Source organism: Rhea americana, unplaced genomic scaffold, assembly GCF_003343005.1.
Source record: "Rhea americana isolate MKP2758 unplaced genomic scaffold, rheAme1 scaffold_61, whole genome shotgun sequence".
Classification (NCBI taxonomy): Eukaryota; Metazoa; Chordata; class Aves; order Rheiformes; family Rheidae; genus Rhea; species Rhea americana.
The window spans coordinates 314,262-340,047 of NW_028186768.1; the positions used below are offsets into that span (position 1 = coordinate 314,262).

The 25,786-nt window shown below is 44.3% G+C and overlaps 1 protein-coding gene across 5 annotated transcripts in view; it reads right to left on the reverse strand.

The window, feature by feature from the left end:
- COL27A1 (collagen type XXVII alpha 1 chain) overlaps positions 1-25,786 on the reverse strand; it is a 165,740-nt gene that overhangs the window by 109,159 nt on the left and 30,795 nt on the right. For 4 of the 5 annotated variants that reach the window (XM_085320114.1, XM_085320117.1, XM_085320115.1 and 1 more), the window contains 8 exons: positions 21,322-21,375; positions 16,369-16,422; positions 14,298-14,351; positions 8,384-8,428; positions 7,413-7,466; positions 4,975-5,019; positions 2,496-2,549; positions 1,235-1,279 (listed from right to left, as the gene is read on the reverse strand). In XM_085320114.1, coding sequence (XP_085176240.1) covers positions 1,235-1,279; positions 2,496-2,549; positions 4,975-5,019; positions 7,413-7,466; positions 8,384-8,428; positions 14,298-14,351; positions 16,369-16,422; positions 21,322-21,375 — 405 coding nt within the window. Of the gene's footprint in view, positions 1-1,234; positions 1,280-2,495; positions 2,550-4,974; positions 5,020-7,412; positions 7,467-8,383; positions 8,429-14,297; positions 14,352-16,368; positions 16,423-21,321; positions 21,376-25,786 lie in introns of those variants that run through there. The other variant, XM_085320118.1, reaches the window with a different exon arrangement.

Consider the following 25,786-nt stretch of genomic DNA (forward strand, 5'->3'; position numbering starts at 1 on the left):
GCCTGGAAGTCTACAAAAGCTAGCCAAACAACAGCTGGAATGCGTTGAACCTACAGCATGCTCTGTGCAGAAACAAGTCAGAGAGCAGAAACCCTGTACCTAACGACAGTTGCTTTGTTTGTTTTACTCTGGTCAATGAGTCACAGTTGCTTCGGCTGGCTCTCTGCAATTACAATTATTCATCATAGAAGCTTCTGGTGTAACTAGCAGCTTACAAAACCGTAAGACTTGGAGTAGATTTTGGCAAAAACCAAACCAAACCAAAAAAACCACCCCCCAAAAAAAAGAAAAAAAAAAGGCACTGCAGCTAATTTCCCTCCACCAATCTCACCGAGAGCAGGAACAGTCAGCAGGGATGAATGTGGAGCTGTCAGGATGTTTGCGTGGTTTCTGCTGTGAGAACAGCAGCAAGTTGTAGGCACAGGACTCCTAGAAAAGGCATATTTGCATGCAAGGGTGACAAGAGCACTGGATTTTTCTGTGTGAGGGTGAGTGGAATTTTTACAAGGAGTTTGCAAGTGTGATGATGTCAGAGAGACGGAGGGAAATTCAGGCTAGCCTGAAAGACAAGGTGCAAAGGCAATGAGGCACATGAGTGCACGAATGGGCCTGATCTCTCCACTGACTCCTGGAGCAAACAGCTTGATACATTCTGGCAAGGGAAACRCACAGAAGAGACTGGAAGAAGGCTGATGTGGGAATAGCATCTCTTTCTGCCCTTTCCCCAATTCCTCTACCCATTTTCATACTTCTCCCTCCTGTTTTTATTTTGCCATTTGCCACTATCAGCACAAAACTTCTCTACAGCTTCAGCGTTCTCACAGTTTTCACCTCATATTCAGCCCTACCTGCAAACACTTCTTTCCTCCTTGACAAGCTCTTAAATCTACCCAGCCTCCTGGCCCCTCAAACTTWAACGTCTATCAGATCTGTTACTGCTTTAACTCTGTACCACCACCGACAAGAAAGCTGTTACATAGAAGTGCACTTGCATTATACAAACCAAGATGGTACAAGCATTGGAGAGAATCACAGCAAGGACAGGTAAACATGACAGGACTGGTGAGACCTCCAAACAGTAAATGTAAGAGAATAAGCACGTCTAATGCAGAGAGGTTTGTTTGATCTCTCCATCTGGCTCCCATCAGAAGATATGAAGGGGCCCAGCTAAAAGCCAGATATGTTTCCGGTTTCATTTAACAAAGTCGGCATAATAGACGAGGAAAAACTTTACCGGCCTACCCATCTTGCCCCTCTTCCCAGGAACTCCAGGGATTCCCTGCAAGGAAAACACAGAGAAAAAAAATAATAGGTCTGGCTGAGAAAGCAAACAGCCAACTGACAATGCAAAACAAAACTGGAAGAGAAAGGGGAATGCAAAACAGGCTAATGACTGCAGCATTGTTCGGGAATCAAAATGTCAGCTACTTGCAGTCAGCTGCGAGAGCAGAAGACAATTAACCTTCACCCACTAACTACAGCCCTCCCTGAGGACACACACAGGCAGCATCCACACCCAGGGCAACAGGCTGAAGCTCTGCTTAGCAGGGGCAGTCATTAAGCTACTGGTCTGGAAGCGAATGAAGGCCACCGCCAAGGCACTCACTGAACTTCTGTTTATGTTTCTTTCTTAAGTTATACAAGCATTAAATCAGTGACTCTAGAGCACAGGGTAGTCCCCTTCCAGGCAGGCACACACACACGCACTCTCACGTGCTCCTGGGGCCTCTCTCATTTCTGCAGTTTGCATTTGAGGGAGAAAAAGTGAGAATAAAACAGTCTTCATCTTACAGTGACCTTCCTTAGGAGCTCTTGCTGTGGGAAGAGGGAGTCCTTGATGGGTAAAGGTCAGGAGGGTGGGGAGACACAGAGAAGTGCAGAAGGGCAAGGGAGGTCCTGCAAAGCTCTGAACATGTGGATTTGGAGAAGGCATGCGGGAAAACATGGGGTGAAGGAGGACATGTGGGAACTGCAGCCACAGCCCTTTAGGGAGCCTCATTCTTGGTCACCCAATTTGGGGTAGCTAGAAGGAAGGCCATSGCCAGAAAGTCCCTGGTACTGCCCTGTCTGAGATCCAGGCCCTTTCCAGACATCTCCAGTTGGACACCGAAAACACTGGGACACTGTGGCTGGGATGCCACTCCTGTGGGAGGCGGAAATTTCTACTTACATTCTCCCCCCAGCCTACTCAYTAAGATGAGCCAGAAAGGAAACATTTAAGGGGATTTCAACAAGGCAAAATACAGAAAAATTCCTCTCCACTCATCAGTATGGTCTGATGACCCTGCCTGAACGGTCTGCTCAGGGCTTTCCTGAGCTGAATATCACCATCATGACACGGGTCTTCATGCAAGAGCAGAAACAGGCTAAAGAGGACATGTCTAAATATTAGCATGCTTGCCTTTTTCCTAAGAAACAAGGAATAGAGTTGGTTACTACAAACTGAAGAATCGTATTCAAGCAACACACTAAGATTTTTTTCACAAAATACTCACTCGTTCTCCATCAGCCCCTGGCAGCCCAAATAGCCCTGGGAGACCTATATAGCCCTAAAGAAAAGAAGAAAAAAAGTAGTCAAATACACCTCTCCACTAGCTAGTCAGTCTGTCTTTTCTGAACAGCAGAGCATCCTCCAGCGCTGGTCAATGGCAGCCGTGATGAAATAAACCTTGAGGCAAGTGTATATGCCCATGGACTGCATGGTGCTGGCTTCCACGATGTAGTCCAAGGGCACATACCCTCACACCAGGGATCATGTGGACTCCAGGCAGGAAGAGGCCAGCAAGAAGAAATCTTACCTGGGCTGGCTCTGATTGTACCTGAGGGAAAYGGAGCTTGGTTTGAGGTTAGCGAGAGCGATAGCAAAAGTAAACTGCAAACTTAACTTCCTCTCCTCTCTCCAAGAGCCCTTTTCCTGCCTGTGGCACTCATTTCCAACTGTGTGCTGCAAATACGGCCCACTGCACTCTCTTGGCTTGCTCTGTGCCAACGGTGGCCGCACACTGAAGCTCCTTCTCACAGGACCAACAGCCCCTGGCCTGCAAGGCTGCCAAGCATCCCGCTGCTGGGAGAGGAGCAGACCAGCAGCAGCTCGGCCTGAAGCCTTTCCCTGCAGGCTCTGACCGGTGACCAAGACCTTTGCAACACTTTGTCAACCCAAGCACCAAGGGCCTCCTTGGGAAGGGACCGGCTGGGCATGGCCTTTCAGCCTCTTTACACATGTGCAAAAGCTTCAGCTTTTATGCACCTATAGATCTTGACACYACACAGGAGCCTCCCTTTGCATCAGGGGAGTTTAGCATAAAATCCACTTTCATACTCATCAATCATCCCCGCGTTTTCAAATATGCAATGTTTCTCTCAGGCTTCGGGATCCCGCTCAGACAGGGCCACTGCATAAAATGTTACATTTCCTTTCCCTTGCAACAATCGAAGCCTTGTGTTTAATCCTCTTTGCTCTGCAGTTAACACAAAGTTACCTTGTGTGCTGGTCCTTTGCAAGGGACTGTTTGTGCCAAACATGCAGACTCGAGAGGAAGTGAACTTCAGCAGGGAGCCCCCTCAGCAGCACATCGCTGTTACTAGAGCCAAGTGCTAACACTGATTTGCTCTCATCTCCCTTTCTCCATCATCATTAAATCTCTTACCACCAACCCCACCAACTCTTTTCACCAGTCCATCGCTCCCTTTACGGACGTTATCTAGCTGGGAAGTGCGGCCACGCAAAACGACGCCGTCTGCCTTCGCCTCCCCAGAGCAAACCCTTTAACTCCTGCACTACCGCTGGTGAAGCGAAAAATAGAGGCTGTGGTGGAGAAGGGTCCCAGCCAATGATTCATCCCCTTAAACAAGATATCTGCATTTTGCAGATGAAGAGATGAGCATCCAGCGCTGACTGACTGCATTTGAACTGAGAAGTGKCTTTCTTTAGGTAGCTGTAAATATTTCAGCCCTCAGCATTCAGAGCTGAAAAGCAGAAGACAGTTTTCAAGTCTTACTTGCTGCTGAGCAGTGATCTAAGTATTGCACAGGTACCAAACAATAATTACACTAGGTTCACCCTGGGTGAGTGAAATGGGTGCACCAGGAAAAACTTGGTTACTTGCACAAGTGAGGTAAGTAAAGCTGTGCTATCACAGCTCGKCCTCGCTCCTGCGGGGCATTAAACATGCGATCTGTCCTTCTCTGCCTGCCTTCTCTCTTCCCAGCTCAGGAATAGAGCTAGCTACAGGGTCAGCATTTGTTTATTGCTTGCAGTTTTCCAAGTGATGAAAGCCAGCTGGTTAAATTCACTGTGTATAGAGAAAATACCACGTGTTAGGGAAAGAGGGGATTTTATTGGCTCAGAATGCCATTGTGAATTTATAATTGCAGGAAAAGAACAAAATGTAATTAACTAGAGCCTTAATTGTTAAAAAAAAAAAAATTAAAATAAATCCCTTGCAGCAAGGAGGAATCCATTGTAATTCAATCTGATGAGCAAACTCAGGCAGAACAGGGATATTAGCGTTTGTATTTGCATATGGCTTCAAGATGCTGGCTTGCTATTCTGCATAATGGTATAAATCATTCCCAAACTTGAGACTATACTCGAAAGGGCCCATTTTCAGCACGTTCGAAGACCACTGAACCGCATTTATTGAAACTAAAGAGGCCTTTGGGAGATGGGGCTTGCAGAAAGTTCAGACTTCGGTCTTTGCTAGGAATTTGTATGCCATTCTTTTCTTTCCTGCAATGCAAGGAAAGAATGCATTGATTTTGCATCGTTAGCACCATCAGTGATCTTTGATTTTGCTACATCCTGACTTCGATTTGGAAACACACATAGTTTTCAGAAAGCAGTGTGCAATCAAAATCAAAATCTCCCAAATTCAACAACTTCAAGGAACTAATCTCAGGATTGCAAAGTCAAGCATAAGTTGCTTGAGAAGGGCCTGGTAAAAGTAGAGAAAATACAAATCAAAGGCTGCTTACCCGATTCCCTTTTGGACCAGCTTCCCCTATTGGGCCAGGTAAGCCCTGAAACAGAAGCGAGAAAACAAAGACAAATGTGGACAGGCTTTAACTTAACCTAATGAGCAGTGCCAAACTCCCAGCAATGTCCCTGCATGGTTCTGCTTTCAGGATCTAGTCCAAGGCATATCAACAAAGGAGAAAAAAAAGACAAAATGATACAAATAACAAATCTCTTACTGTRGAGTTGTTACTCAGCAAAATCTGACACTGTTAGACAAACTGAGCCTTCCCCAGGCCTGAAGTAGGGATTTATGGTCATAAAGACCAGAGAGGCTAATGCAGTAGGACAYGCAGAGGTTTCATTACCCTTTAGGCACAACATACAGTGATCCTCTGTACCCACCAGCTCCCGCTCCAAAGGCAGGATTCAGTTTCCTGCCCACATGAACACACACGTGTAGCAACGACAACTGTATTTCAAAACCTGYTTAGACACAGCCTGGCCCTGATGCAGTGAGGAATCCCCTCTGATTTCCACAGCCTATGAAGCCATGCAACAACGCAGGCACTGCAGATCACCAGCCCTTCCCAGCATCAACAGCCGTGGAGAGAACTGAAAGTACCCTCCACTCTACCTCTGTTCCTGTTGCTGTTCCCTTAAAGTACTGTGAAAAAGAATCCTGCAAAAATGCATAATGAATTTCCATATTTGTTGTCTTTTAGCAAGTTTCCAGGTCAGGTTTTTATTATTATTGTTTTTTTATTTCCAAATGCTGGTGAGGTTTCTTGGGGGAGAGRAAAAAAAACCAAAAACCCCAGGTCTCTATTTTCTTTAGCTGGCARCACTGCATACTCAGCCTGGGATTTGAAAGTCAAGTTGTGTTCTTTTCTGGCTCGTGCATCGTTGCCAGTCAAAGATTTCAGCCATCCGAGTGGAGTTAACAATTCTGCCTATGATGCACAAATCAGAACAGAGCCAAGCTCTCTCCCCCATAGCCCTGCAGAGCCAGCACAGCTGACAGGAGTAACAAGTAGTAAAATCTCAGTAAAGTAAACAGCTCTGATGCTGGATACACACAGCATTCACATATCCTGAAAAAAGCTGCCTTAAAAAAGAAGGCACTTCCTTGTCCCAAACCACATTTTAAGAAAGCACTTTTGTTCTTCATATGTTCAAGTACAAATATTTCACCCTGCTTATCTGATGGGCAGAAGAATGCTGCTGTGAATTGCTAAACAGCATTCATTAACCTCGTATGTCCATTATGGCTTAGATGGTTTTATATTAGTTGTGTAATGCACATTCATACCTAGAAGATGCTTTGGCAATGCAAATCTCTGAGAGCCTTTCAGAGTATGAATGTAGCATTTAGTCAAGTGCACAAAATTCTCGCTCAGCTCTAGCACCTGCATTCTCCAGTGCCTGTCTGGATACTTTTCACTTAAGATTTGCAAAGTGGGTTATGAATCTAATTTCAAGTTTAAACACACTACGGGTTATTGATAGTCTGGGGTGGGGGAATGCAGACTTGTTTTGTGTGTCTAGCTCACATTTCACCCAATATTCTACACTGCTGGGCAAAAGCTCACATACGAGCTATGACAAGTTTGACGGATGCATGTGAACGGCTAACTGGGGTCTCTGACATCAGTCAAGACTCTTTAYTGGGTACATAAATAGAAATATGGGGGGACCCAACACTAATGCGTTTGCTTTAGAAGACCACRACAAACTTGTTTCACTGAAAAATTTTATGGAGTCAGGTCTCCTGCCCCAGGGATGCAGATTTCAGTTCAAATTCTTCCTCTTGCTTTTCTTCTTACTATTCAGCATCTTACATCAGTAAGAAGTGTCCTATCCCAATCCATTCTCCTTTGTATACTCCTCCATTCCTAATGTTGTTTTAGTGCATTATTTTCAGATGGAAAACAAACTCCCAGTTTTCTTTCATTATCTTTATTGCATCTGCAGAAATAATTTTTTAATATATGTGTTCCATGTATAATTTTATACATATGAATACATATGATTATGCTAGCAGACTTTACTAGTGGGAAATCTTTTCTTTTGGTAATATGCCTTCTTCTATCCCAGCTTTCTAGCCTGTTCAACATTAGATATAAAAACTTGCCTAAAAGTGAAGGGTTAACAGCTGTCAAGTATGTTTCTCTACTCTAACGTATTTTCTCTGYTCTTATAACAAAGAAAAAATTTTAGTCAGATTTTGCTATCGACATTCAAGTTCTATACATCACAGCCGGAAAATACTTTCTAGCAACCTCAACATTTCCGACAGAGTCAAAATGGCCACATCACTGACACGACATGTTGGACAGAAAAGAAGGAAAAGCTAGGCACATTCCATAGGTCTGCTCTGTATTTAGYGGGGCTCGTATTTAGCTACCTGCACACCCAAATCCCTAGTCTGTGCACAGCACAATGAGATTTACTGCACCTGCCTGCCAGGATAACCTTTGGCACCTGGGCTTCCGTCTGGTCCTCGTGCGCCCTTTAAGGAGAAAAAAAAAAAAAAAAAAAAAAAAAGCACAGGAAGGTAAGGTTAATGGCACACATGGGAAGCCTTTAGCTGCTTCGTTCTTTAAGTTGAGGGGAAAGTAGGGAGGATGGATTAACTCAATGCAAATTTATGGAGGGAAAGAAGAGAATTTAATTAAAAGGAAGACAGTGGAATAAATTGATGAAGGGAAAAAACATGCAGAAGCCAACTCAGTAGGATCCATGCATTAGGCAACTGTTGCCATGTCTCCTTCTCCCCCCATCTGCAGTGAAACCAGCAGATAGTTTGAAACAAGGAGGCTAAGAGAAGGTGTAAGGCTGCATCTATATCTGGCATATGGAACCGTTTTACTGGTGGGGAAGCCCTGCCAAAATTCTTCAAAACTAAATGGATTCATGTATAATATCCTTTAACATCATTGCTAACAGGGCCTGCTATTCATTGGCCTTTTTTTTTTTCTTCTCTGAACTGCAAACAGACTTAACCAAATAAAAAGGGGAGGGAAAAGGGGGAAGGGAGAAAGGGGCTTGGGAGGAGAATTACATGTTAGTACTTAATATGATGTGGTTAGTAAACTTCAGGTGAAATTAATGAAAAGGGGGAAAAAAAGGCAAGTAGTTTAAGCTGGCTTTTTTTCCACCACATAAACTTAACATGGCTGAGCAATCAAAATTAGAAGTTAATTAAACTCCAAGGCAGTCTCCTCCCACTAACCTGCTGATGCTTGGTCAATGCATGTGCACAGCCCCCCTGTAGCAAGGGATTTAACTGCACACATTATGTGTGTACCAGGCTGCCCCTAGAAGGAGCTAACTGTCCACACTGAGCAGGCTGTACAGGATCCAAATGAGCAGTCATTAAATTCATCCCTCTTTGAAGGTTCAATGTTGGAAACTGGGAAGACTCACCTGCTCTCCAGGGTGACCTGGTGGTCCAGGGTAGCCTTTATATCCCTGTTGAAATAGGCAAGAAGAAATGAAGAATGAGAGAGAACATAGTAAAACAACCCCCTTTTGGTTTGAATTTCTCTTTTCAGGCAGGACTAAAGCTGTGAGGAGAAGCAGGTCTTCAGATACGGGATAGCACTACACAATCACACAACCTTCTACATCCCACTTCTTGTATGCGTCAGCTTGTGGCTGAGTCCTGCTGATGTTCCCAGCTCTGCTGCAATGTGGTGTGACAGCAGCCTGCACCAGCCACAGTTTGGTCTTGATGGTTACTTGGGATGGATTGGCTCCTAGAATAGCCTTAGAGAACTGTATCTACGTGAAGATCTGATATTTGTAATCTAAACGTTTAGACTTTCCTTAATCCCTAGAAAAGTGCAGACTCGTAGGGTAAAATGTTGGCTTTGGGCAACTGAGGGGGACTTTTTCCACTGGCTTCAGAAAAGCTTGGATTTCAACCATAGCTCTCAAATCCATGCTGAAAGAACTGATTATTTCTCGGTAGACTTCTGACTAACAGGATTCATATAATTTCATCCAGCAATTCTTGCACCAAGCCCTGCATGACACGGGCCAGTTACATTTTGGAGAGAGTGTTAACTTTGACTTTAAAACTTGAAATGTCATAGGAAACACCACAGTAACCACCTACTGCCACAGGAAAAAAAAAAGCCACAGGAAGCTTTTGTTTTGTTCCTAGCTTGAATCGCAATCACAGAGTGGTTGAGGTTGGAAGGGACCTCTGGACATTGTCTAGTCCAACCCCCGGCTCAAACAGGGTCACCTAAAGCACATTGCACAGGATCACATCCAGGCATGTTTTGAATATCTCCAGRGAAGGAGACTCCACCGCCTCTCCGGGCAACCTGTTCCAGTGCTCTGTCACCCTTGCAGTAAAGTTGTTCTTCCTCATATTCAGGTGGAACCTCCTGTGTTCCAGTTTGTGCTCGTTGCCTCCTGTTGTTGCTGGGCACCACTGAAGAGTCCACCCCATTGAATTTGTCTAGCTTCCAGTTTTTCTAATTTAATTATTACAACATATGACAAGATCCTAAGTCCTTTATTATGAAGCCACCTAAAGTGGTGAGCAAGCTGTCCCTTAGCCTGCTCTCTGCTGAATTAATTAGAATGAGTTTCTTAATCCTTCTAGCTGGCAAGTGTTGCAGGCTTCAAACCATTCTTGCAGGCCTTTCATAAAGCTGCTTCAATTTTTCCGTATCTTTTTTTTTTTTGAGACACAGACCCTGGACAGGACAAAACTAGCCCGTTCCACTGCAGACTGGTCAGCACGTATCTTAAAAGTGTACACTTTCTCCGGGATTTACCTAGAGCTCTCTTTGAACGCTGAGTAAAGCCCGCAAGTGGCAGGCACTTCACATTTTTTTCCCTCTCCCTTTATTACATTGCTTCAGCTATTTAAAATAAACTTATTTCCATCAAGCAGAGTCGGAGCAGATTAGAAGATTAAATTCAGTTACAGAGACGACTGTTTAGCGAGGCTATTAGCGAGCCTGAAAGAGCAGAAAAATGTAACTTGAAACAAATGGAGAGAAAGAATAAACAAGCAACATCCTTGAACAAATACTACAGAAATAACAAAATGGTTTCAGGGGAGGTTACAACCGCTAATTGTAAATCAGTCTCTACTACTTGTCCTATCTTAACCTGAGGCTCCCAACACATCCTGCCTGCTGGTGAAACACGCTGGGGAGCATCCCCCGGCACTGGAAGCCATAACCAAACTCTCCTCTGACCRAGGACTTGGCCTTTCGCTTCACTCACCAGATGAACCCAGTACTGTTTCTGCTCTGAAGTCCACACCTCTGCTTAACTGCTTTTTTATTCTTCCCATGGGCTGTTCTAGACCGGCAGCCTAAGCCTTCGCTGGCGGAGGTACGCGGTGCTGTCAGCCATYCTGGCTACTACCCGCTCCCCTTCGCATTCCTCCTTGCTCGTTATTTCAGACATTTTGGCCTGGAAAAATCTTGATTCCCTTTTCACCTATTTTCCGCTGCTCAGCTTTGCTCGTGTATCACAGGCCTATCTCCTGATTGAGCTGCACTCCCCAAGAAGATGGCAGTTATCCCAAAAGATGATTTTGCTACCAGCCGGCCCTTATTCGAACCTCCTCGAAGGTTCTTTATCCTAAGGCTGTTGCTGCATTTCATCTAGTGGCTCCTAAACAGGGAGCAGAGGACTCCCTGCCCTTCCTAACAAATCCTCCCCTTGAATTTCCCTCTTGCTTATCCCCTCTCTGGCTCCTGACCAGTGTCTGCACTTCAGCAGGAAGCAAGGGGGATGCTCCCTCTGGCTGGGTGCCTGATCTGATGGTGAAGGTGSTCTGGAAAGGTGCAAACTGTCCTGAGTGCAGAAGGCCCACTGTCTGTATCACCTGTCCCCAGACCTCAGACCAACAGGGCGTTGTGCAAACAGAGAGCAACTGTTCTGGCCCCCATCTTGTCCCTGACAGAGAGAGGTGCCAACAGTAACAGCCTTGAGCTTTGAGCATCCAGACATGCCGGACATTTAGCATGGAGCCCATGGGGTTTCCCACCCTGCGCCCAGCTCCTCCGGCACAGCCTGGAGCAGGAATCACCTTTGCTCCCAGGCAGCTGGGGCACCTAGCTGTATCCCAGACACATGACCGGAGGTGTCTCCCTCCCTCCAGTGACATGAAAGAGGTGCCTAGCTTGGCTGCTCTCCATCATTCTGCACAGGTCGGGTTTCSGTGAGATGGGAGTTGCAAGCCTGTGTTGTCCACCTAAAGCAGGTGGCTAAGCTATAGCCCCTTGAGACCCTAAAAAATATGCCAGAGCTAATGTCTGCACCAAGCATTACCTTGCTATCTCTATAACGCTAAGCAAATACCTCTTAAGTTAAAAATGTAGACAATCTACTACTTTTGCATCCTATTAAATACCCTCCTCACTATAGCAAGCTCTAGGGAGCTTGGAATGTGTTTCTTCAAATTATCATGCARTTATGTCTGTCTCAGGTTAATCATAGTGAGGAGAAAACGAAAAAGCTTGTRTATGATAAGGTTGGCTGGAATGTGAAAGTGTTTACCTGCGCAATCCTCTTCAAATAGCACTTAAAATGACAGGGCAGAGGGTATGAAAACAACTGCATTTGCTCTTTTATCCAAACACTTCCTGATGATTACAGGGTGTTCAGCACAAAGGGCTGTGATTTAGAAAGGAAATTGCACTCCAGTGAAGGATTTGCTCATCCGTGATGATATTTATAATTCACACTATCCTAGCTAAAAAGGACCATCCTGTACTTTGACAGGAAATGTAGAGAGGCCAATGAGCATGGTCTGCATGATTGGGTGCGTTCTGAAACCATGACCTATTCCCAGCTCTGCCTTTACTTCCTGCATGGTTTCAGTCAAGCTTTGTACTCTCACTTCTGCCACCCTGCTCAGTCTTGCGCTTTGCCACAGCCATTCTCTCAGCACTATTTGAGACCGGGAGCAACAGTGCAGCGCACTGCTGAGGTATCTCTGGAGAGCAGCTGTAATCTGCAGGCAAAGCCAAAGCCCACAGATACCTCCTCGGCATGAGGAGGGAAGGACAGAGCAGACAATCAAGTCCTGCCACCATCCCCTAGAACTGTTTTTTCAGCTAAAGCAGTATTTACTCCATGTGGAGTAGATGAGCATCATGTCTTTCTTGCACTGAACCTCCATRGCATTACTATCTGCTGCTTAAATAGCTGTCTCATATACCCATAGTTGGGCACAGGCAAAATGACTTCATGGGTGCTCTGAGGTCAAACTCTCCAAAACGTAAAAGAGCAAAGGTCTGTACATTCATAACACGGGCAGACGCTGTGTTGTGAACCATGCTATCCAAAGCCAGACATCATTTGGTTGTGGCTCCGACTCATGTTGCTGAGCCAGTTGCTCCCTTCAGAAGGAAAAGTGTTTCATGTTCCCTGAGGAGAACTTCTGCCTATCTGAAAGTTTCTACATGGACTTTCCAGATGCAAGCCTGTGCAGYTCTTTTTGCACTCCCTCCATGGGATGAGTGGGAAATTTTGTTCTTATGTCTGTTTCCAAGGCTTTGCTGTTCTCTTGTAGACAAGAGGTTGTTGCCCATCTTCAGCCAAACACCAGCATATTTTCAATGGGCGGATGCCAGAAGGGAATCCATATAAAAAAAGATTTTTCCAAACATTTCTCCAACATCTGTAAATTTCTTCTCTGATGCAGGACACTAATAAAAGCCAGGCTGCACCAAAACACTGCCGGGCTAGTGCTACTGTGAGATTTTTTTTTTAAGCTACACCAAAGGAAAAATTTCAGCATCCAATTTGCTTATTACTTGAAGAAATAGAAGCCTTTGCCCCGTCCTGGGGAACTAAGATCAGATGTGAAGTCCATGTGCTGGACTCAACAATGTTTGTTCAATCTCTTACTCCTTCTCTATTTTTTCCAGCATGAGGCCTTGCTCTCCTGACATAGCATTTTGCTAATCGAAACTGCAGAGTTTTGTTTTAAAAGCTGCTACACTAAGAAAACGATATTCTTTAGACCATCCTTGTTACAACTTGTTTGCGACAGCAAAGGACCCTTAGCGAATCATTCTATTGCTCCTAGTTCCACACGGCACCTCAAGCATGACCAACCTCGGGACAGAAAATGAACATAGCCCTTCTTCTTRGCAGTTTGATTCCAGTATAAAGCATACAACATACAGTCACGGAGAAGGAGGGTTTCTTTCAACCTCGACTGCTTCCTTTTCTCCTGAAAGAGCCGTAAAGYGTACCTGAGTACGTTTTACGTAAAGCATACCTGAGTAGGCCCCTGCATGCAGGCAATTGGCCTGAGCAACAGTGCATCTTCAATGGCCCATTGACTGATGAAGCGATTAAAACAAGATGCCAATTTTAACTGCTCAGCTTTATCATGTCAATATTTGCWCACAGGGTAGGGGACTGATGTCCACTGAGCCCATTTCACATCAACCAAACAGCTCCCAAGCTCCATGCAACAGGCCCAACTTCCAGAAAAAGCAAGCTAGCCTATCAACACAGACTGGAGCTGGAAGATCAGCTGAAGTGTCCTCGATGTACAGCGGACATGAGCTCAAGCTGTGGATAGCTAAGATATTGCTGTGCATACTTTCATTCATCAACAAACAAACTGCTGCAATAAAAAGCCAGGGATCATCTTGTGCTCTGCCCCTACCTATCCTTCCACGCACACACACACAAACCCAAACACTGTGGTGGCAGTGATGGAACTTGTACTCTACCCCTACTTATCCTCTCTTAGGCACAGGTAYGTTTCTGATGATATTAGTGTTGCTGAAACATCAATATGGAAGCAAATAAAGCAAAACTTCACTGATGCTGTCAGCCTCCAGGCAAAAGGAGGAGAAAGGAATGAAGAAAGTTTCTCTGAAATGTGTTTATCAGGAGAGAGTCAGGCTTTCCTTGGAGTGTCTAACTGAGTCCTGAATCCAACCTTTGAGTGCTGGTGCAGGTTGTAGGTCCAGTTACCTACCATATCAGCTGAACCAGATCTAAACTCAGCTTCCCGATGAAGAACTAGTGTCATGGTGCAAAGCGATGATGCAGTGAAAGGGGACATGGACTTGAAAAAGAAGGCTCAGAAATCTAGATTCAGAATTTCATTCAACATTCTTACATGGTCTTGCTAGGACATCCTTTAGGATGTTTTTTTTCAATCCTGTGCTGGAGTTTACACTCTTATGGAACAGGGATAAGACATCTTTGCTTGGTATTAGGGCTTAATTAATTTTTTTTGGAAGTACTCTGAACTCTTGCAACTGCAAGAATTCAGAGGAGCACATTTTAAAATAAAAATACCAGCCTAATTTGATAGAAAAGGACATAYTCTTACCTTTCGACCAGGTGGTCCAGGGAGCCCAGTCAAACCAGGTAAGCCCACATCTCCCTATAAGTAAGCAAGTCGTATTAATTTTCAGCAGTATTTTCTCTATGCCTAGTATACCGTTACTGAAATTTTGCCCATGGTAGTACCCAACTACTGATACTTCTGATTCTAATCAGTTCTTCAGTAATTGACTGGAAAAGAAATATAGATTTAAACATCATCTCTATTAAGTGGCTCATATAAATAATAAGCCTAGTTAATTAATGGCAGCTGTCACTGGAGTCCAGCTTTTCGCCAGCAGAATGAATGCCTTCTTTTCAATGATCTCATTCAGTCACATGCTTCATTTGCCTTTCGATGGCCATTTAAATGGCCAAGGCAGRAAAATCCTAGCTTTTAAATGCAAGAACAACAGGTACTTCCTGCCAAATCCTGTGATTGTGCTCATATTCTGCTACTGCACTGGCTCAGTCCACAGCTCCAGTTCAGATGGTCCTGAYTGTATAATTATTCAACCTGCCTACACAGTACATATAGACTCAACCTTTGCAGGCTGCTTGTGGGAGATATTTTTCAGTGTGCTTCTGGAAGGGGATTGCATCCCATCCCAAGTGGCAATATCTGAATCATCATAGGAATGCTGAAGCACTTTGGTGTGAGATCTCTCCAAGATTGAAACCTTTTAGACAAGCCCATTTTGGCCTCCTCTGATTAGGATCAAAAAATCCCTAATGTTTTTAACACAAGTTGCTGCATGTGCTTACTGAAAATGTATTTGGAGTAACTAGCTTGAGAATTAGGCTTCTCCCCAAACTCCTGCTGGAAACTCCTTGTTTCTATTACTTCTAACAGGAACAAACCTTGTTAACATGAGCTAAAAGTGATCTGGATCTCTCCCTTTCTCACATTAAGCATGCTTGCAAGAAAACGGTTCCAGATTGTGCGGGTGGATGGTTTCCATGTGATGCCATTCCAATGCAGTACCAGAAATTTCGAACGGCATCTCGTGCTCTTAAGTTAAAAGCATCGTTTCAAACTTAGCCATCTCAACATCTTCTAGCGTCATCATCCATCCTGCATTTGTGTGGCTTGCTGTATGTATCTTCATTGATGTATCTGGTTTCAAACTAAGAGCYTAGTTTCTTCATGGCTGATGCTTTCTATTAGTTGTGCATTTATAGCAAGGCTCATGWTAAAAGGAAGAGAACCATACTTCTTGCCTTGGATGTAAGTTATAAAGTTTTGTGCAGGCATCATTGAAAGAACTGAGATACATATTGTGAAGCTCTGATCACTCTTCTAAAGCTTTTCTAGATTTATGTGAGGCCTTGTTGCCTCAGTAAAAATCATTCAGCYGTGAAACAGCAAAAACGTGGGTTGTAACTTCTGGAAATGAATTTGCAAGAGAACTTTAATCTTTAACAATTGCTAAATGTAAAAACAAGACCACGCTTTCCAATGTATGTTGTTTGTGCCAATTCGAGTACACCTTGGTGGAAAGGCCTCTCATTAGTACCCTACGAGGTTGATGTGTCTGCAGTGCAACAGTCTGAGGAGCTCCCCTTTCTCCTTCAACCAGAGAGCAAGGCTGCCATGAGAGTGACCATCTGCTGAGGACTGTGTACAKGACATGAGGCACATTACCGTGTCCCAGCTCCTCAGCAGGAATGCCATTTCCTTTGCTTTCAGGGTTTTTAACTACTTAGATTGGGATTACCTCTTTCTACACACGCATCCCTAGAGTGGGGATACACATTATACAGATGTGTATCTGCTAGCTTAAATAACTACCTTAAGCGGCTGTATACTTGTGTCAGCAAGGACTTAAGTGCGGACTGCAGATCACACCTGAGATGGACAAACACTTCGATGACAAGAAGCTGTGGCAGCAGACAGTTCAGTGCAATGTGGTCAATACCTTATCTAACTCTCTTCAGTCCTCAGTTCAGGGTCTAAGTCTTAATTTTTAGCCCGATGTCTACTTGAGTACGTGTCACGCTTGTGGAGTACCGACTCCTTCCGCGTGTACGCTCAAGGCTTAGTGCAATGGACCCTGATGCCTGTGGGAACTTCTTACCTTAGGTCCGTTGCGAGCTTTTCCAGGCGACAGCCCAGGATCACCCTTCTGACCCTGGAATGAAAAACTTAAACTAACGACAAAATCCAAGGACTCAGTTCACAGATGTCATCTTGCTTCAGCCAAACCCCCAAATTAAAAAGAACATTTTGTTTTGCCTCTGTCTTGCCCTCATATCTCAAACGTATTAAAGTTCCTGGGCATAGCTCTGTTTTGCTGAGGCTGGTTTCGGTGCATATCTGCTGCTGATTAAGATTTTTAAATTATATTTGACAGTATTAAATTGACCAAAAAAGGGATATCTGGAAGAAGGTAATGCCATGACTTTTGATGATTATTATACTAGACAGATCTTTCTTTCTTGTCTATAAGCTACCATCACAAAAATAACTACAAAGCCTGTTGCTGTGGCTAAACCATCCTGTTTAACGACTTGCTAGATGCTGTTGCTTTCTTTAATTGTGGGGAATAAATAAAACTGGAGAGAAAGTTACACTAATTAGATGTTAACGACAGCTGGAGTAATTGTGAGGTTTTCAAGCTGGCAGAAGAAAGAGATACACTTTACCTTAAGTAGCTGTATTCTTTATTTTCCCCGTTAATAACTATGGTAAGAGAAATCCCAGTTTAAGACTGTGATCTTTTGACAAACACAGGATGGAATTTCAGCAGCATTTGAACACCTAATTCCARTAGATTCCTTTAAAAGTCTCAATTTAAAATCTTAAAAGGTGTTGTGCACACCAAATAGAGTTTAATATAGAAATAGGAGAACAGAGATTTGAAACATGCCAGATTCTTTGGGCAGGGGTGAGGGAAGGCTTAGCACGAAGAACCTTAGATCTGTATTACATCTTTTCTGGTTAGGATAACTGGGACACAGACATGCCAACTTTAGGCACTGGACTTTTAACACTCCTGAGATCATAAACAAGTCACAGTCTGTGTGCCACGTCAGCAACTTGGGATTCAAGATTAACCACCCAAGCACAGGACAGTTCTGAGGGTTAATTAATGGTTGTCAAATGCTTGAAGTACTTGGAGGGAAGGTGAGACCCTAACAAAGGAGTAATAGTATTTATTAACTGGCGTTTCTCGTTAGCAGCACAAAGGTCTAGTTATAACTAGCTGAGTAGCTTTTTCCATGCAGCCTCGCCACAACTACACAGTTATGTTTGACACGAACTTCCCACCTTGCACTAAATGTAAATCTCCCSTTCTCCTCCTCCACCATCCTCCAAAAGCTGCAAGGTTCGGGGAGTGAGACTACTTGGCTACGGACTGTAGGGAGCACTGCTGATTCAAGGCAGATGTGTCTCTACAAATTCTGAATGAAGACTGCCTGGTTTCCAAACAGTAAATGAAGTCATGCAGATAATCTTGCTTTGCATGCAGCTGTTATCAGGGCAATTCTCCCACTGCTTGAGCTTTAGAGCAGTCTGTGGGTGCTACGACTGTTTGGAACAGATCAGAGCAGTCTCAGGATGGCGGAGTATTCATTTCTATACTGCAAAATCAATTTACTGCTGCAGGTAGACACCCACCTCCCTCCATAAATCTTGCCATCTGCTCAGCACAGTGACACTGAGCTACATAAATGAACAGAAGTCTCTCACATTTTTCACTGRGAAGCCCTAAAATACATTAGCAAAGACTGGGCCTTGCATCGTAGTAGTGATCATGATACAGGTGGGGGCCTCTGCCACAGCTGGATCACACTTTCTCAAGATTAATCAGCAATATAGCATTACAGCCAGAGAGAACAGACATCTGGATGCTGAGGGCTGAAATTGCAGGTTAACTGCCCAATTCTTCTCTTGCAGTAACCACAATATGAGAATTACCCAAAGCCTTGTCTATTGCTAAGCCTCAGCACCTTGCCCACAAGTCCCTCACTTTCCCACCCCAACTAACCAACCACATTGCTTCCTCTTGTAAAGGAAGAGAATGTTTACTTCCATTTTTTTCCCTACCCAAAGGAAGTCTAAAGATGGGCAATTTAAACATATCAGCTTTGCAACACCGCTAAGTGTATTTAATATCAGTGATCTTGGAGCCAAACCATTCACCCAAAGGGAAAGTCAACTCTCCCTAGCATTATAATAGGGGAGATTTATCCAGAGCAGTTACACAAGCAAAACATACTAAAGACTGAGGCCAAAAGTCTCCAGATGACAGAATGCAAATTCAATTCTTGTAACAGCTTTGGAAAACTCACTCTGCCTGACAGTTAACTCTCCTCCCAATCCCCCAAACTATCAAGACATCCTTAGAGCTACATCTAGTCATCAGCAAGAACGTCCCTCCTACCTCTCCATCAGCTTACAGGTCAGTCAGCCAGCAGGCTGCTCCACTGGAGTCCCTGCTCCAGTGTGTGTCTACATCAGATTAAGATCTTGTCTAATATAACCACAATGTTCATAAACTAGATGCAACAGTAATTTTGCAACTGCCAAGAACAACAAACAAAATGCAAAAAGTGGCAAGAAGGCCCCTTTAAGAACTTGCACATTAGAAATCGCTGAGAAAAGCACAATGGGCTAAATTCTTGGGTGGTGCGAGTGGGTGGAACACCACTGCAGTCAATGGAACTGCGCCCAAAGAGATCAGCAGGAATTTGGCTCAAGAGCTACACACAACTTCTCCAAAGGACCGGGCTAAGTCCAAGGACTTGCAGGTACTCAGCTCCAGCGATGAGAATAAGGAAGACTCTCTGCGCAGAAGAGATTCAGAAATGAGATAGCCTGACAACACAACGCTAGTGCTCGCTAATGAGATACAACTGGACAAGAGACATGAACACAAACGTGCATATTGCTGCCAGCTGCGCTGCAGTATCAGATCTCTTGTACGCTGAAATAACGGAGCACTCGTAAGACTGGGCAATCAACTGCGTGGTTGATTGTCCGATCTTATGAGTGCTCTGTTAATTCAGTTGATAAGWATTGCGCTTCTGGTTTAGTTCCTGAGCGACAATGACTTGGTGTTAGTCATTGTTTCCAAGCTGTATCTATCTGGGAAAGTTCAGTTTCCTTTCTTGGATTGCTTGTTTTTTCCACAGTACTAAGAGCTATCTAGGGAAGGCCTAGTCCAGCAGCTGGTTGCCACTTGAACAACTCTCAACAGGAGAGGTTTTGGTTGGGGTTGCTTTGCCTGATCATCTGGATTGAACTTTCAGAAGTCTGTAACTTCAGCCATGGCTGTGCATGCTAAGGACATGTCAGGTCCCAGGTGTGGGCACATGCTTGTCAAGCCTGGTGGACAGARGCATTTACAATGTAGGGGCAAATTTTTGGTGAAACCCAGCTTCTGAGACTGGCATAACACCAGAGAAATGAAGAGACAGACAGAGGTCAAAGCTCTGGGTTCTGACCCATGCCTCCTGAAAGGGCAAACCAGAGGAATTTGAAAGATATCTAACATGTAGTTCTTACACACAGATCACGCTATCATGGCAAAACAGGCCCTTCCTGCTAGAGATGGGAGTTATGACGAGCCCACTGAGAGCCTTCTGTTGCCAGACAAAGTGCCCAGCGGGATGAAGAAAAACCACTTGCAGGAAGTTTTTATTTCTACCAGAAGGTAAGTCAATACAACTTTACAGTCAAATGATGGTTTCTGACAAGGCATTGGGCTAAAGGTACAAAACAAAAACAACCTCCCCCCCTTCCAAAACACAGAGACATAGCTTGAGTCTACAGATTGGACCAGACTAAATTTGCAGGGCTGGAAGTTAGATAAAAGTAGTTCGATTTGACTTGTAAAACTCAACTAGTGTGATCTGGAAGTCATTGATGGAGAATAAATGCAGAACACTCAGATGTAGAACTTTTACAGCCTCACTTTTCAGGCCGTATAACTACACTTTAGAATTTAAAACAGCTGCTGTTCACCAGCATGTCTCCAGTGCCTAATTTTTAATCACAYAGAGGCAGCGTGCCAAGTTTCCAGGATCTTTTTCCCAGAGCATCAATAGTGTTCATAACATTTCTGCTTACTGATGAGATCATGAAAAGAAAGGGCTCTTGCTTGCACCTTCTCTGTGTTTGACTGAGATATCCTACAGCTTTCCTGTTGTTAATGAAAACCTCAATAAAGCACTGCCCCTCAAAACCATCCCACACTATTCTTTGGGCCCGTATAAGCATTATAATATCTAAACCTACTTATAATTAAATGAACACTGAACAACCTATACCAATTTCCCAGGAGCTTCACAATCTCTAGGTAACACAAAGCCATACATATGAGATCTCASGCAGAGAGAGAGGAAGACATCTACCAAGAAGCAGTGAGATCAGTTTGGAAGGACTTTTGGAGTTTAGGATACCCAGAAACTCTGGAGAATCGGAGAATCATAGAATCAGTAAGGTTGGAAGGGACCTCTGGAGATCATCTAGTCCAACCTCCCTGCACAGCAGGGTCACCTAGAGCATGTTAGACAGGGCTGCACGACAGGAAGGAGAGACAGTATTTCAGGAAGAGAAAGACAAAGAAAGAAGTGGGGTGCTGCAGCTCTCGCCAGACTGCTGCTTACAGCAGTCTGGATGCAAAGCCAGTTGAGGAGACTGAACAATCAGAGAGGAGGAATAAGAATGTAAAAGCAAATCAGGACTTGGTGAGACTTTAGAGTGGGAGGATTCCACTGCCCTGGTCTCAACATAACAATTTACTCCCTGGCAGAGGCAGCATAGCTTAATCAGGATCCTAATTAGGCAGCCTTTGAAATTAGGTGGACTCAAGAACCAAGATGCACTGCAGGGTCTCTCACAAGCACAGTAAAAGACTTTGGCCGTGCTGCTGGAGGGTCCGTGTGTGAGCAGAGGGGAGGGGATAAATGSTTTCAGCTACTCTTCATTTTCTACAGAGCAGGATGCAAAAGCCTGCGCTTTCCCCAGCGCGACATCCTCTGAAACAAGAAGACAGAAGTTCCTCATGCCAGTTAATACTTACTTTCAGGCCAGGGGGTCCAGGTAAGCCAGGATTTCCATGAGGACCAGGAGGACCCTAAAGAAACACAACAAACAGAGTCAAAAGGAGTCAGTAGTTACCTGTGTTAGTCACGAGCCGTGAGGCTGCCGAAAGCCATGGGTTATGATGTGGCCAGACCTAGCTAACTCCACACCAGCACTCTGCACCCCTAGCATGGATACAGCTTTAACTAGACCCTCCTGAGGCAGCTTTCTAAATAAGCCAGAACCAGGGATTAACTAGCACCTAAAAAGCAAGTAAGCGCCCTGCATTAGCGTATTGCCTCCTGTTAGATACAGGACAAGGACAGCTTGYGAGAGTGGATGAAATATCTTCCTTGCAAGTTCTGTCATCTCCTCCTCCTGCCTAGCAATGTACAATTCAAGCAAAACCTTTAAAACAGCCATCCCACTGCATGAACCTGCTCCCTGACAGTGCTTTCTCTGGTGTGCGCAAGATTTACGTGCCCAGGTTAGGCTCAGCTGGTGCAAAGTGACAACTGCTCACACCAGGCCTCAAGCCTAGGGGCCTCTTGGCCATCTGCTTTCCTCCCTCAAATGACTCTTACACTGGCAACACCACGGCTTTTAAAGCAAGGATACTGGAGTGTGTGAAACTTAGCTACCATTTCCTACCTACCTTTACAGAGGGTAGCACGCGTCTGCCGCCCCAAGATAATTAGCGACAATGAGACAATTCAGTTACATCAAATATTCCACAACTGGGAACAAAAACTACTTTGGGGCCAAGAGGAGTTAAAGCTCTGCAAAAAAATCCCGAAGGACAGAGATGAAGGTAGACTGAGGGGAGCTGAAGAGTGTGGGGGTGTCAACAATTCACTCGGCCAAAACTGAAGAAAACACAAGTAGTTACTACAGGGAAATTTTTAGTTGTTCAGCTATTTATTTAGCCTTCAGATGAACTCATTTCCTCTACAAAGCAAATGAGTTTTTGTCTTAAGAGGTTAGAAAGAAAATGGATAGCAAGACAGTAAAACAAGGGGAGCAGAGGTAAGGCCATTTAGAGTTGTATTTTTGTATAAGCCTCATCAGGCAATGGCACTGACAAAATATCTACTGTAGATCACATACAGCAATATCCTTTTAAATCACATTTTGAAATCACTCGGCCTATTTTTGGAAGGCTATTTAAGGAGCTATCTGTAACAAGCAGCTAAGAATAATTTATCCTGCATTTGTATACAGCACAGAAGATCTGTTAACCTTTCACGCAGAAGTAATAATAATTCTAAATCCTCTTGAACACGTTCTTGGGAGATGAAACAACCTGAAGATTCAATTCCAGAGGTTTTGTTCTGCCAAGACTGTGCAAGAGCCTTATACCACCATCAGGAGCACTTTAATTCACCCTCTTGGGTGAATTTTATCTTGGGGATAAAAAGCCACTCAGACTGTTTCTCAGAAAGCCGTAATATTTCTGATGATCACTTTAACATATGCAGGGCCAAAATATTCAGGGTCTGATTTCCCGGGAAGATCATTGCAGTTAAACATGCAACTGTCATCCAAGTTCAGTGCCCTTGGTCTCTTTTGAAAGAACACCACTGTGCTAATGTTTATTCAGTTTTATTTTTACACACTGCAATACAAAGTAATGKTTTTTTTTGTTTAGCTTTCTAGTATATCTTGTAGTATAGACAGCTGATGAGYGCTCAACACTTTCACAACTTACGCTGCTCTGCTGTTTAGTTATAATGTTGAGGCTGAACTTTTCAAATGGCAGTTCTGTCCCCCAAAACTTTTGCTGTCCTATTTTTAATTTCCTTCCAAAATCTCACCCTGAAACTCTCTGATAGTCTACAAATTTCAAATGAAACTGAAACACCTTGAATTAAAACAAAGGTGTTTGAGTATCAAGTTGCCATTTGAAAATCCACACAGCTGCTGTAACCAGAGTAACTGGGCACCTGGTYGTCTTAAATTCATCTTCCTAGTAAAACATGGCATCATCTGTTCATCTGATTGAGCAGGAGACTGAAACAGAGACTTAACGTGCTGCCTAAGGTAATGTGAAAAGTCTGCGGCAACAAAAGGGCTTGAACACAAGTCTTTCAGGTCCTAAATATAGCGGAAGATCAATAAAACTGATAGAAATTAGAACAGTAATGCCTCTATAAAAGCCAAAAAGTCCTTATCCATAAGCTATAGTCCAGGTAGCTCTGAACAAGGTTCATAAATCTAGACTGCTGCTAGATGTGAGGAAGGAGTTCAGCYGTTACTCAATTTTGGAGTCAAGCAGCTTGGCTCAAAGCCCTTTTCAGTGCAGTTATTTGAAGTCTGTGCTCCACCATAATCTAGGGCAGACTAAAAACAACGTCACGCCAGAAGGACCAGCATGGTTTGGTGTGACTTCTAGCTGACAACGATASAGTTTCCAGCAGGAAACGTGGAATGCAGAAGCTCGGCTGCTGATCGAGAACTCTTGGCTAACAGACTGATCACGCCTCCCGCGAGGTTTAGTAGTCTCTTCCAGAGCTAAACCAACGCACAGCAACACAGTTATGAAAAGCCTTAACCAAAATCTGGGTAGAAAAGAAGGGAGGACGAGAGAAAAAGAGTTCCAGCATCCAGTGACAAGCATGACATTACAGAAAACACAGGCTCTYGACATACAAGATGGGGACTTTACCACTGGATTCAACGAGACTTGTGGTGTATAATCAGAAACCCACCCTGTTCCCAAAGACCAATGTGGTCTTATCCTTGTGAGAAGTAGCCACATCCTGCTGACTGACAGTGGGGAGGCCAGCCCGGCAGGCAAGCAACTGCTGGAACCAACTCTAGGGATTGTGCTCAGCATTTGAAACTGTGCTCTCAACTGTGGAGAGAAGAGGGCGTAGCCTGGCAATAGTCCTAAAAACGGTAAAAATAACTGATCTTGATATGTTCCAACATGGTTAGTCCTGAATCCACRATTACGCCCACATTCTTGGCAGAGGAGGAAGATGCGGCGTGGTACAGTTAGATGGGTGAGTAACAGAAGGTACAGGACAGCATCCGCCTCGGGAGCTGTTAGCAACACAAAATCTGAACAGACAGGCCCTACAAATTAATCTCTGCACCAATCTGCAAACCCTAATAGCCGTCACCCTGCCCCCAAGCTACCCAYCCTTGTTTTCTTAAATGTAATCCAATGTTCAGTCCTCATCTCTTACGGCACCCGGCAGAACCACCCAGTCTCCAAACGGGGCTCCCATTAGCCATCTTTCCACAAAGAAACAATTCGACAGCTAATTGCTCCGCAGTTAGTTCTACAGTTAATCGCTATATTATACTCTCGCTCTCCTGGATTTTATTCAATTTCCCATTCACGTCTAGAAATCAAGGGTCTCCTAAATAACACTTACTATCAACATCAATATTAGTTCTGCTTCTCCTTCTACGCACAGGATGGGAGMAACACTGAAACCACTGAATGAAAAATCCCGTAGCGCGTATTATTATCCACAAGCATGCTTTTTCACCCACTCGCTTTGGCTCTCTCAYAACTGCTGAAACAATCCTGTCTAGCAACAAACCGTCTTGCATCCGAAATCCAAGCCTTGCACCAGAAATCCCATGGAAAATTTTGTCGTGGGACAGCAGCAGCTCGAGGCGCGGTGGCATGGACATCACGCACCGAGAACAATCCCCAAATGTGTTCTCCAAACGAGGGGGTTTCCCAGAGGTGATGGGTTTGTCACCCCCCTGGAATGTCTTGCGCGTGAACGATATCTACTTGAGAATGACACTGCGCCATCGGGTTCGTCTCGGTGACGAGCCTGGAAAGGGGACCCTGCTCACAGAAGGGCTTTTATTTGCACTGGTTCACAGCCCGCAAAAATTAACAAAAGTGCAACTGTGCACGGCCTCCTCGTCCCTCTAACATTCCCAAGCGGGAGGGAAGAGGAAAAAACCCAACAATCCTGCAAACTCCTGTTAAATGCTAGAAAACTTCAGTCAGAGGAATGACCACTCATTCAAAACTCATTAGGTCTTRGTGTTTCACTGTATAAAGCAGCTTTTTCTGCTCCTGACCTGCAGATCCCACTCTGACCTTTGGCTTGCTAAAGAAAAAARAAAGAGCTAAATATTTGAAATGAAGCCAAACAAACTGTTTCTTTAAACATTTCTTCTCAGAAATTGGAAAATCTTCCTAACGGAATGAAGATACCAGAGAACCTGAACAGTCGACTGAATTTTTGCTTGCTTTAGGGGAGAAGCCCTGCATTTTGAAGGGAAAGAGAGATTTTTTGCAACCGCAGACAAAAAGTCRCAAGGACACGTTACACAGGGAGCTTGCAGGCTTTCAAGCTGCTGAGGTTYACAGTAGGCTAGGAAGAGCATCCCAAAGCATCTGTGAGCACAGACGTGCTTTCTCTACCTGTCCCTTTGGATTTTTCCCGYGTTGTTCTGCTTAAGGGAGGGTAAAACAAGAGCAGCCACAG